This window comes from Diplotaxodon limnothrissa, linkage group LG13 (genome assembly GCF_057381915.1).
Source record: "Diplotaxodon limnothrissa isolate DT_005_m linkage group LG13, D_limnothrissa_male_GT1.1, whole genome shotgun sequence".
Lineage (NCBI taxonomy): Eukaryota > Metazoa > Chordata > Actinopteri > Cichliformes > Cichlidae > Diplotaxodon > Diplotaxodon limnothrissa.
The window spans coordinates 14,592,715-14,604,351 of NC_140608.1; the positions used below are offsets into that span (position 1 = coordinate 14,592,715).

General features: G+C 42.4%; 2 protein-coding genes across 2 annotated transcripts; one reads left to right on the forward strand and one right to left on the reverse strand.

The window, feature by feature from the left end:
• The first annotated feature begins 297 nt into the window (after nucleotides 1-297).
• znf488 (zinc finger protein 488) lies at nucleotides 298-3,737 on the forward strand. The gene is made up of 5 exons (XM_085369607.1): nucleotides 298-329; nucleotides 875-961; nucleotides 1,708-1,927; nucleotides 2,300-2,528; nucleotides 2,641-3,737. Exons 2-5 carry the CDS (start codon nucleotides 951-953, stop codon nucleotides 3,735-3,737), a joined length of 1,557 nt encoding a protein of 518 aa, XP_085225733.1. The 5' UTR covers nucleotides 298-329; nucleotides 875-950.
• A 4,113-nt stretch (nucleotides 3,738-7,850) lies between these two features.
• Nucleotides 7,851-11,113, reverse strand: gdf10a (growth differentiation factor 10a). The gene is made up of 3 exons (XM_085369306.1): nucleotides 10,870-11,113; nucleotides 8,184-9,337; nucleotides 7,851-8,042 (listed from the first exon to the last, which is right to left on the reverse strand). Exons 1-3 carry the CDS (start codon nucleotides 11,111-11,113, stop codon nucleotides 7,851-7,853), a joined length of 1,590 nt encoding a protein of 529 aa, XP_085225432.1.
• Between the last annotated feature and the right edge of the window lie 524 nt (nucleotides 11,114-11,637).

Genomic DNA, 11,637 nt, shown 5'->3' on the forward strand with positions numbered 1-11,637 from the left:
AGCGCGACCAAAGAGTCCCCCCTTCGAGGCTTCTGCGTCCCCACTTTCTCGTTACACAAAGTTGGCTCACGAACTACCAGGACATTTACTCAAAAACCAAAGCTTTGATGCAGAATAATCATTAAATGCTCATTAGACAGAAACATTTAGTTTATGAATAATGTATTTGCCTGGTGGCAAACCCAGACCACCCTGCATCATGTCATGTAACAGCGGCCAATTTTACAATTTCCCACTGCCCACATTAGACAGTTTCCACTAGTTTCTCGTAGCTAGACACAATGTCTCCAGAAACGTGACCAAGACCTCTCCGCTCAATCCCACATAGCGTGCATGTGCTGAAGTGCAGTCTCGAAGTATTACTCGCGTCTTTCGTTTAAAACCATGACATGACAGATTACCACAACATTATGATTTATATATGATTAATTGCATGCTGGCAAAAGAGCGGGCTGTTCCAGCGTGCTGCTTCGCCCAGTTTGTGGTTTTAGTAACACTATAAAATTAACAAATAATCTGTTGAGACCTGATATGAAACATAAGAAAATATGACTTTTGTCCATCAGCGGTGTTCAGGTCAGCTGTACAAGGCATAAATGTGCGTTATTAACCAGCAATCACTGTTCTGTCCAAACAAACACCCACGTCTTCCCTTTTCCACGGAAGGGAACTGTAAACCAGACAAAGGAAAAATTACTAATAAAATACTAATTTGAAGGCGCGTGAGTGAGCGTGTGCGCGAGCGCGCACGCGTTTGCATCAATGCGCCACGCTTCAGTGCGCTCTCTGAAGGGGATAAGTGGGAATGGGAGAGGGGAGAGACGACAGTGCGGAGGAAGATTCAGCCGGATAAGTAACTCGTCAGCAAGAAAAGGGAAGGCTTCGTCACCGAGGTCCGCTGCACCTGCTGCAACTTCCTTGGCTCCCAAACGGCTTAAACATCCTCTTCCATGTCCGGCGGGTGAGTTCGCATGGCAACACAGGCATGTGCGTTTTTACTCTTAAATGTCAACATTAAAGAAGAAGAAGAAGAAAAAAACCAAAAAAACAAATCGGGGATTTTTAGATCGGTACCACATTCTGTCATGATGCTGTGCGGTTCAGCTGTCAATATTTTAAACCATAGCCTACAAACCTAAAAGATTGCATACTTTTAATTGATCGGAGAGAGGGAAAACATTAGTCACGCAATCTAAGAGCGTTTATGCTGTTTATACATTATGGAAAACATACTGAACTTATCCTGCGCGTTGAGCAGGCAGCTGGACTCCACGGCAGATGTGGAGACAAAAGGACTAACCGAGTGAAAAACTGAGACAAAGGACGTTGGTAATCATTTTGCCTCGACACCGGCTGCTCTCACTACGCAGTGGTACCCTCGGTTTTACTAGCAAATGAAAAATAAAATACACTTGGGCAAATTTATTTTCATTACGATTTTGGAATTCTGTGTGTGCTTGGATCAGATCCAAACCGGCTAACTGCACATCGCACAAATCCAACCTTTTTTGAGTTTCATATAAAACACTTGCACTTTTTTGAGACAAGATATAAATTATAATTACTATTCCAGGCTGATTTTAACAGGAAATATAATGAGATTGCTCTACTCCCCAGGTTATCTTGCCATTCTGTTAAACAACATGAATTTTAAAACTATTTTGGAGTAATTCTTCACCTTTACTAACAATAACTATTCCATTACAGTTTAACGATGGATCATACTTTCCTGCCTCGGTCCATCTGGACCGGCGACAGTAAATTCCTCCAGCATTCTTCAGATCTCTACACCAGTGTGGTAGTTGCGCGCAGCATCCCTGCAGGCACATGCTTCGGTCCGTGCGTGCTCCAGAACACTTTCTACGACTCTATCGCTTTCATAGCGCAGAAATCCTGTGACAAGAGAGCGAAATCCTGTGTGTTCAGGGTGCGTATGACAAATTTGTGATAAACTGTCTTGCAGATATACTTTGTAACATCTTTACTGAGTTACTATATAACTCAACGGTGACATGATTCCAAAAGTAAAGGGTTTTTCAGATGTATATAGTTTTAATTGTCATACGTTACATCCAGGTTTTTGTGTTATTATGGGATTGTTTTTGACCAGCTGTATTTTGAGTGTTATTGTACTGACCAGTAAAAGAAAAAAAAGTGTATAAAATCACCTCAGCATTAAAAGATGCAATCTGCCACCAATTAACTATTTAAATTATTTACAAGCAGGCTCTTAGAAAGACAGAATAAAAATCCTCTAAGTCGGGACACTGTGTAAAACATCAGGGGTTGCTATCAACAGGTCGATCCTGAGGCCATGCGTAATTCTGCCCTGATGCTGTCTTGGTTGCGGCTCGTGCAAGCTGCGCGCAACGGCGAGGAGCAGAACACAGAGGCCTTTTTGAAAGGGGGTCAGCTGTACGTGCGGACTACCCGGGACATCCGGCAGGAAGAAGAGCTGCTGATCTGGTACGACCACGAGCTGTCTCATCTGCTGGGCTTCACCGAAATAGCAAAAGAGTCAAACGAAGGTGAGACTGCCCTTTAATGCATGTGCACGATTAAATCAAATTTTATGTCACTCCAAAATCATTGAAATTATTAAAAACAGTCACGTCATATTGTCTTTCGTTTTTCTTTCAGAATTAAAATGTGGGCGATGTAACCAGGTCTTCAAAAACGAGCATCCCTTCCTGGCTCACTGCAGATTCTTTTGTGCTCACGTAAAGACTGACACCTGGAGCCGCGAGCTTTATGAGCACAAGCACGTGGAAATTAAGAGGCAACGCCGAGTGACAGATTTCCACAACATTGCCAGAGATTTGGAACACAAAAGAACTGGAAACAACGACGACGCGGAGACTTCCCCAAAGAAGAGAAAGTATGAGGAAACTCTTTATCCAAAATGGAGAAAAACGGTTCTATTAGAGAAGACTAATATTTCAAATGATGATAATATTACACCACCGACTAAGAGTTACGACCAGCCAGCAGGAGACAGCCCTTCAGGTGAGGGGAAACGGAAAGCTGAGACGTTGAAACTGGATCTTTTGGAACGTAAAAGTGAGGAGCTTGTTCAAGGTGATGAATCCAAGTGGACTTTTACGCACGACAGAGATCTGGACGCGCGGATGGAGACAGGAGGGGAGGGCTCTAGCATGCATTTAAGCAGCAACAGTGCATTTTCTCTGGTGATATCGAACAGCCAGGGCGAACAGAAAAGCGCATTTTGTAAACCGAGTAAAAGAAGTTCTCCTGTTGACCCCCAGGCTCACCCCAGCAGAGGTTCAACAGCCCCCTCTAGCCGCCTGGAGGAGATGACGAATGCATTTACCTCTAGGACGTCTGTGGGATACAATAATCTGATACCATCCAACATCCTGAGCAGTGACTTACAGACTGTACCCTCCCCGGTAGCATTAAACACTGCTTTCCATTACGCGCCGGAGCACTGGTCTAGAAACATAGGCGCTCAGCTGCAAACCACATCGGCCCTCACGATCCTTCCTCCGACTTTTACCACATTCGGCGTGTCGGTGCAGAACTGGTGCGCCAAGTGCAACCTGTCCTTCCGCATGACCTCTGACCTCGTTTTTCACATGCGCTCTCACCACAAAAAGGAGTTCGCCGCAGAGTCTCAGGTGAGGAGAAGAAGGGAGGAGAAACTTACCTGTCCAATCTGCCACGAATACTTCCGAGAGCGGCACCACCTGTCAAGACACATGACATCCCATAACTGAGACAAGAGAAGGGAAAGAAACTCTTTATTTATTACCTAAATGCTTCTCATATTTAACAAGCTTCGACTGCAACCCAAGGCAAGACTTTAGTGTATATCTTTGAATGTAGGTAGCTGTATAATAACAAAACGGATACACATGCCCATCACAGCTTGTCCACTAGATGACGATAGAGGTGCGTGTAAACTGATCTCAGTGCAGTTTGTCCACTAGTTCAGTATGTTAAGTTATTTTGTGCCTTATGGAACTCAGGAGGGACAGAGAGGTTTCAAGGACAGCTCATGATTGTCACAAATATCTCAAAGCAATCCTCTTTAGACCATTTGCTTTTTCCTCGATCTAAATTGTACAGGAGGTATGGGTTGAGTGTGTATGCACATTAGTTTTAAAATCTAAAATTATATAAAGTGGAAATAAAAGCTTGTGGTGTATTTTGTTCCATCATCATATGGGTTAAAATCAGAGGGTCAGTTTTTCCAGTTCCAACAGGAGGTGACTGAGACCACCATTTGCCCTGTATTGATCATTCAGTGTGTTTAAATATATATTAGACACGTTTATTGTTTAGTGTATGCACCCGTATAACATTCCTGTGGCATTTGAGATCTGTATCCAGCATTTTAGTCTGCTATTTGAACAAATGAGCTGAAAAATACCATATTAAGCAGCTCATTTAAATAGGATGCCTGCTCCAAAAAAAAAATAAAAAAAAATCAATTATTAGTTTTATAAACTTCTGAGTTATCATTCATCTGCAGACTTGGATGTAATCCAGGTAGACTGCACCACTTTGAACTTGTGATTTTATGTTTATCCACCAATCCTGTGCCGCTTACTTTCCACTAGGGACAGGCTGTGGACAGATGGACATAAATAGTTCTCTGTTGCAGGTAAATGAGCCAAGAAGAAGGCATGAAGTTCATGGAAAAGTCAAGTGTAGACCTTGTCCTGTCAGTCTATAACAAAAGCAGGGATGTAGTTCCCCATACATTGTTTTCTGTCTTATTTGATTAAGTCAGTTTAACTTCCCGGGAAAAAGATTTCCTTCATTTTTTTTTTTACAATCAGAAGAACATCATCCACCTTTTATAACAGAGACTTAAACATGTAGATGACATGAAAACTGCTCAATATCCTCTGACAATTTTATTCCTTTGAATATGTATTGAGTTTTAAACCAGCACTTACATTTAAGGAGCCCAAATACTTGTTTCCCTACTAAAATAATGCTTGATAAAAGGTCCCAAAACGTATTTCAATCTGGTAAAAAATGGAGGTTTTAGAGTTTCTAAAGGAAAATAAGATTTCACAATAAAAAGAAACTTAGTCTATATGATTAAATGGGCAATTAAGAGTCACTCTATTGAAGCCATGTTCTAATAAACAGCACTATTGCTTCTCTGAACTCAGTAACCACGTGAGGAAAGAGCTATTTCAGCCCAGACACAGAAAATCCTCTGTTGTCTAATAATGGCTGTATTGGTCTCCTTTAATTGAACAGTCATCATATGGAAAAACAAATATTGTTCTTGGTCCCCTGCTCGCCTCGTTTCATTTAGGCTTTTAGGCATTTTGCGCTCTGAACGTGAGCCTAGACTACTGTGGTTTTCTTGGTTGGAATTGACCATTGTAAGTACTCTCCTGTGACCATGATTGCGGTTGACATGGGGTTCACTTTCTAATAGCAGACTGTAGGTCCAGACTGTAAATGGGATCAGTTAAGAAATTTGGTGGGGAGGAACAAAAAAAAAAAAATTGAATTTGTTCATTACATTAAAGCCAGCCTATTTTAAAGCTACAACTTCTATTAATGTAAGTATGATTTATATAAGCCCTAATTACAGTCATCATCCTAATTTAAAAGGTGGTTAGGCGCTGTAAATCGTAACATGGTTTTGCAGTTACTGAACATTTCCACTTGTGTGGAGAAAACTGAATCACGCTTTTGTACGTCAGGCATCTCTCCCTCCCCTCCTGTGTCACACGCCGACGTCTTCAAACGTGGATTTAAAGATCATCTTTTTGTGTTTCTTGTCATCTCGTCTTTTCAAATTTCAGTAAAACAGAGCTACACTTTGTATTTTCAAGTTTCATCGTACCACAGACCTCCACCTTTTTTATTGGCTAAAAGGAAATGTTCAGCTGCTTCTACAGGGTGCTCTAAAAAGAGCAGACACAAACATAAAATGCATGTGAGTAAAAATATTCACAATCTTTTATAAAAGACGCATCGCTGTCTATTGTATCTGTTGGTACAGATTTTAATGAGCCTGTCTTATTTGGGAATATCTTGTTTTACTTTAACATTAAAGGATCTTCTCCTGCTGATCACTGTCAAAAAAGCCACATGAACTTGTTCTGATTCATTGCTTTAAGACAATAGAACCTTCCCAAAATGGGTGAATACTCTTGGATGGAAAAGGGAAAAGCTTACAATGGAAAAAGCCATGCTGGAAGGAGGGATGGCACACTTATTATAGCTCCAGTTACATGCAGCACAAGGGTTCGGACTCGCGTCCCCTTTCCCCAAAATTTCTCTGCCTCTGAGACAAAATTGCTGTCCAGTCGCAGAAAACTTCAAAGCCACTTGTGGTTGAGAGCAGATGTGGAAACTGCCAACTTTTGAGACTCAAGGCAATGTAGCCACAGAGTAATGAGTTAATAATTAAATGGTTCCCTCTGTCATTTCAGTGTCAGTTTGACACACTGTTTTGGCACCACATGGGTCAGCTTCCTCCTCCGGCGAATAAAAGCGACAAGCAGTTGAACTGAAGTGGTTGAGATCATCTATCTGTGGCCATCTGTTTAAAAAGAACAAAAATAAATCTGAAGAAAAGAAAACCATTTACTTGGAAGCACTCTGCTTCTGAACATGGATAGAAGAGAGGAAGTGCAGCGGGTTTTGAATTTCAAGTGTCTGACGTCCTAATATGCGCTTGCCTGCTTCCTCCATCAACCATTAACCCGCGGCGGCCGCATCAGTCACATTATTTGAAGAACAACAGACGCATGAGCCTTTGGTGAGGTGTAATAATGGGTTCAAGGGGGCTCTCGGGGAATGTCGGCTATCTTTGAGTGGAACCTTCCTGCTTTTGTGCTCGGCTATTTTGAAACAGCGGTGCCCTTTTAGGATTGTTTTGACAGAAAAGTTCACCCTGACGAATCAAGCATTACGCACGATAATGTCCAAGAATAACAAACTGTGTGAAACAATAATGTTCCAGCAAGAGCATTTGGATTAAATTATGTCTTTATTCTAACTTATAGAATGCTACCTTTTCATAATTTAAACAATACACATGTACAATCTCATCTAATCATACATATAATCTAACCATGAGAAATTATCTTTTTTTTTAAACCAAGTTTCACATTTAAAATAGAAAAATATTTCTGGTTTCATTATAACATTCTTGAAGTGTTATGAGGGGGTGGGTGGGTGCAAATGAATTCCAGATGCTCTCCACAGTTCATTGGATACTTCCTTTTTAAGATATAAAGAGCAATAAAGTACAATATCTTGCAACGTCACATATATGTACAATGTGGCGTGATTAGTTTAAAAGTAGGAACAGCTATACAGAGTATGTAAAAATGCATACATTTTTCATCATCTCCACTGTTTGTATGTTTTCGCATAAGCTGCCTGATGACACAGTAACAGTCTCTTACTTAAAGTCTTTGCATCCAAAGAAAACGTGAACACAAACTCACTGTGAGCTGTTTGAAAAATAAGTACATTCTGCCATTAAAAACAACAAAAAAAATCCCTTAAATATTTCTGTCCATGAAACATCAATATTATTTCAAACAGAATGAAAACTACTGGGCTTTTTATGTATTTCTTTTCTGTTACACATGTGGAGCATCAACTTTACATGTGTGACTCTGTTCCTCTTGCGAGCGCAGATGCCAGACAATGTGTCTCTTCAACTCTGCTGCCCCGGGACAGAAGAGATGGAAGTAATTTCACTATAGCCTATGTTCCTCTAGGAATAATGACAGCCAAAGTGACTCTGTTTTTCAATATCAGGAAACCGCTTAACAGAGGTATGGTTGTGTCCATGTTAGTCCAGTTTTTCTGTTTCTCTTCAGTCTGTTTCCAGCTCTTTTTTATCTGCAGGAGCAGGACTGGACAGTCATGTTAGGATAAACCTTGAGCACTGGGTTTCTGGATTCATCCTGGTAGAGCACAGCCAGGGGACTCATATTTTCTGGTACGCAGCAGGGCTCAGGAATCCCAGGGATAATTCCAACTGCCCGGACTATGCTCTGAATGGTGGCATGGTTAGTTGGCTTCACCACCTGGAAAAGTTTGAGTGAAGGAGAAACATGCAAATGAGAAAATAAATACGAGAGATTAGAAAGTGCACATTAAGGTTATCAGTGTAGCTCACGTGAACCAAAAGAACCTACATAACACGGCTTGGATGATTGTGCTCCTACCTTGGGCATGGGAAAGCCACATGTGCCAGCACAATAGTAAGCATCAAAGGCTTTGGGTGCTATGACCCACTCATTCCAGCCAATATCTGTGAAATCCACTCTGAGGTTCCTCCTCGAACAGCCTTTGTGCTGGGTGTTACTCCACTGCCGCCTCCTGGCTTTGCGCATTGTTTGTTCATCAAACCTCAGAACAGGTGACAGTGTATTTGTGCTTCCCTTGTGCTTCTTTCCATCTTTTCCCTCATTTCTCCTCTCATGCATTTGCCCATCACTGACAGTCAGTTTGTGGCTATCTTTGAGATTTTCCACAGTTGAATCATTGGTTTTGATGCCCTGTGATGTTCTTTCTCCATCTTTCAAAACCTGAGATTCATGCGCTTTTCTAACTTGCTCCACATCTTTTTCCTCCTCGCTCTTCCTCTTCTTTTCCTTCCTTCCTGGTTTAGTCTTGTGTTTGAGTGTCAGGTACCATGTGCTCTTCCAAAGGTCATCTTTCCTGTATGAATCAGGTCTGTAGTCAACCTCGGGCAGCTCATTGTTCTGGATGGGGTCAGAGAGCAGATTTGCTTCCCTTCTCACGCGTCCTTTCACCTCTGGTGAGGAGTTAGGTCTGTGCAGGAGCTGAGAGGAATATGAGGGCTCTCCTCCCTCGTTAAACGGGTCATATCTCTGTAGGCTTGCAGCCACACTATTGGGCTCGTCTAAGGCTTGGTCATTTGCATACAGTAACAGGTAGGGCATACTGCCAGCAGAGAGGATCTCCTCTGGTTTCGTCCTGAACTGTTGCCTTAACTCCAGTTCAATTGACACCAACAGATGACCCCTGTCCCGCGCCTCCTTAATGACCTGGGTCACATCTTTCATCTGCCACACCCCTCTCCTGTGGGGGTGGAAGGTTACATTGCCTAGAAATGACCCCATTGACCCAGATCTGACCTCTGACCCAGAGGAGAAGGAATAAAGGAGCAAGCTGATAGACAGAGAAGGGTGCACGGCTGAGGAGCGGCAGGTTGAGCTCTTGAAGCGTTTACAGAACCAGGGTTTTTGATACGAGTGTCTGTTCAGCAGGAAGTGGAATGTGGCAGAGAGGATGACCTCTGAGTCCTGGAGGGTTGTAAGGTTTAGTCGGTACATCATCCTGTGGTCAGCAGAACCTGCAAAAATAATCAATCAGCCAGTCAGTGTGAGGCAGGCAGGTGAAAAGCACTCTGCAAACTTTTGTTTTATTCCATTTCACCGTCTTAAAATCCAGAAATGCTTTTTGCAGATTTACTCAGAAACAGTTTTGCAGTTTGTTTGTTTTTTTAAATCACTCTTAAGCTTTTGAGTGCTGTTTTTTGGAGTGGATAATTTAGCCTAAATTAGTCTGACTTTCTGGATGTTTGACTTTTGGGACAGTACATATACTGTGATTAGAAAATAGAAACATCTGCCAGCACAGGCAATGGCAACAGGAACTGAACCTTATTTGAACTCAGGCATTTGAGCTTTAAGTGATAATCTAGATAAAGTTTGATTGACTCCGATGGAAACGAACATTAATGAATTCCCACATGAAAAGGAAAGGCATTTGGAAAATGGTTAACATATTACAGCGAAAGCCCGTATCTGTGGTAAAATCTAAAAGAAATGTGGGACAATTAAACACCTCTCTTTAAACTGTTGTGTTACATGACTGAGCTCAGTGTCTGGTGCACAACTTCATTGCTTGGTAGGATTTCAGAAGGTGCCCTTAAGAGGAACCAGACTCCGCGGATCTGGCTGGCAGAGGTGGAGGGGTGGAGGGGGCGGCGGGGAACAGAGAGCTACATATTCATGATGAACATTTACTTCAACAGCAGAGTTATTGTTCATTGTGTAAGAGTTCAGCGGAAGTATAGACTGACTCAAAAGATATACATTACCCTGGAATCGCCTGCATATGGAAATGCTTACCTCAGTTTCTCTTAAAGCTTCCCCTTAAGTTTAATACAGCCTGCAGTGTCTACCCAGACACCAAGACATAATCAACTGTTTTAACAGATATTACATTGTTGCAAAAAAAAACAAAAAAAACCTCCTACATCTCTGCTTGGGTTACACCAAGCTTTTGCAGTAAAAATACACTAGTGTTATGATATGTTATCTGAGAGCTATGTAGGATGTACGTGCCTGTGAATTGTGTTTATAAAAACAGCAGACAGAGAGGGACGACTGTGCTTTAATTCTCTCGACTCCAGGACGTTACTCTTGTCCTGTATTAACCGCAGAGGCCGACTGTCCCTTAGGTTTCACTGTGATATATTTTACCGGACACTGCACGCAGGGAATCACGTGCATTCTTGCGCGTCTGTCTGGGGTAATTGATCAGACTGTGCGCACAAGGGGCACAGCTGCTACCACAAACACAGCGTGCCCGCAGTGTCCCAAAATCATTTAAATACATTCTCAGACTGTTCCAAAACAATCGCACCTATTTAAAGCATCTGGACGAGACACGCAACCCCAGAGTGTTTGCACTTCTAATGGTGAGGATCAGACACTTCTCCCAACACATTTATATGTTTGTGTTGGATTAGAGTTCCAAGAATAACCCACACCTTTATTTTATTTTTTTAAATTTTTGATTCCATTATTAAATATAAATGAAAGCTTTTGGAGCTCTTCTGATTAAGGCTATAGATTGAACGCTGTTATTTTCACACACCTTGGCTAGCTCTGAAACTCCTAACGGTGTTTCCCTCTTTCAGGCGGTTTTCCTTGTTGTATTTCTCGTACAACCTGTACATGTGCTGAGAGACCACTTCCTCCCCCAGGTCATCCGAGAACTGATTCGACGAGGGCTGGAGGAAATTGCCATCTTCGGTTACTGTCCTAAACGATGCTGCGCCCAGGAAACAGTTAAACATCACCAGGAACAGGTGCGAGGAACTCGTGCCGAGAGCTGCCATTTCAGTGTTGAAATGAAGGCAAAATTTAAAAAAAAACCCCAAAAAGTCCAAGAGGCAAAACTATCCAAAGTCGCGCCAAAGCAATCCAGACTAGAAAAGCAGTGCGCAAATGCTGCACCTCTCCTCTCACTTTCACCAGCGCGTCTCTCTCTTCTCTGTCAGCTGTGCAGGACCTGGATGCTGAATGTTTTAGTCCGTGGCAACAGTTAGAGCTGCTACTTTTACACTTGAGTCTCTGTGAGCGCCAGAGGCTTGAGGGGGTTATACCGGAGCGGTGAGAGGCGCTGACGTATACTCATGTGAGCCAACGAGTACTCGGCAGAGCGCGGAGCCAGAAGTGGAGGTCATGATGTTCACCCCCCCCCCCCCCCCCCTCCTCCTCCCCCACACGCGCGCACGCACACACAGACTCTGATGGTGTTGTTGTTGATGATGTCCTTATGCTCTTTTGCATTAGTGAAACACAAACACAGATCAAGTTTCAGGAGTAAACTTGAACTCAGTTGTTTAGCAAACTCAACAAA

Bases quoted from the DNA above. Each gene is read 5' to 3' on its own strand.
- gdf10a (XM_085369306.1), bottom strand. From the start codon at position 11,113: ATGGCAGCTCTCGGCACGAGTTCCTCGCACCTGTTCCTGGTGATGTTT. The intron at 9,338-10,869 runs GTGTGTGAAAAT...TTATTTTTGCAG, and splicing joins GAGTTTCAGAGCTAGCCAAG to GTTCTGCTGACCACAGGATG. The intron at 8,043-8,183 runs GTAGGAGCACAA...AAACTTTTCCAG, and splicing joins GTGGCTTTCCCATGCCCAAG to GTGGTGAAGCCAACTAACCA.
- znf488 (XM_085369607.1), top strand. The intron at 1,928-2,299 runs GTGCGTATGACA...TGCTATCAACAG, and splicing joins CGAAATCCTGTGTGTTCAGG to GTCGATCCTGAGGCCATGCG. The intron at 2,529-2,640 runs GTGAGACTGCCC...TTTTTCTTTCAG, and splicing joins AGCAAAAGAGTCAAACGAAG to AATTAAAATGTGGGCGATGT.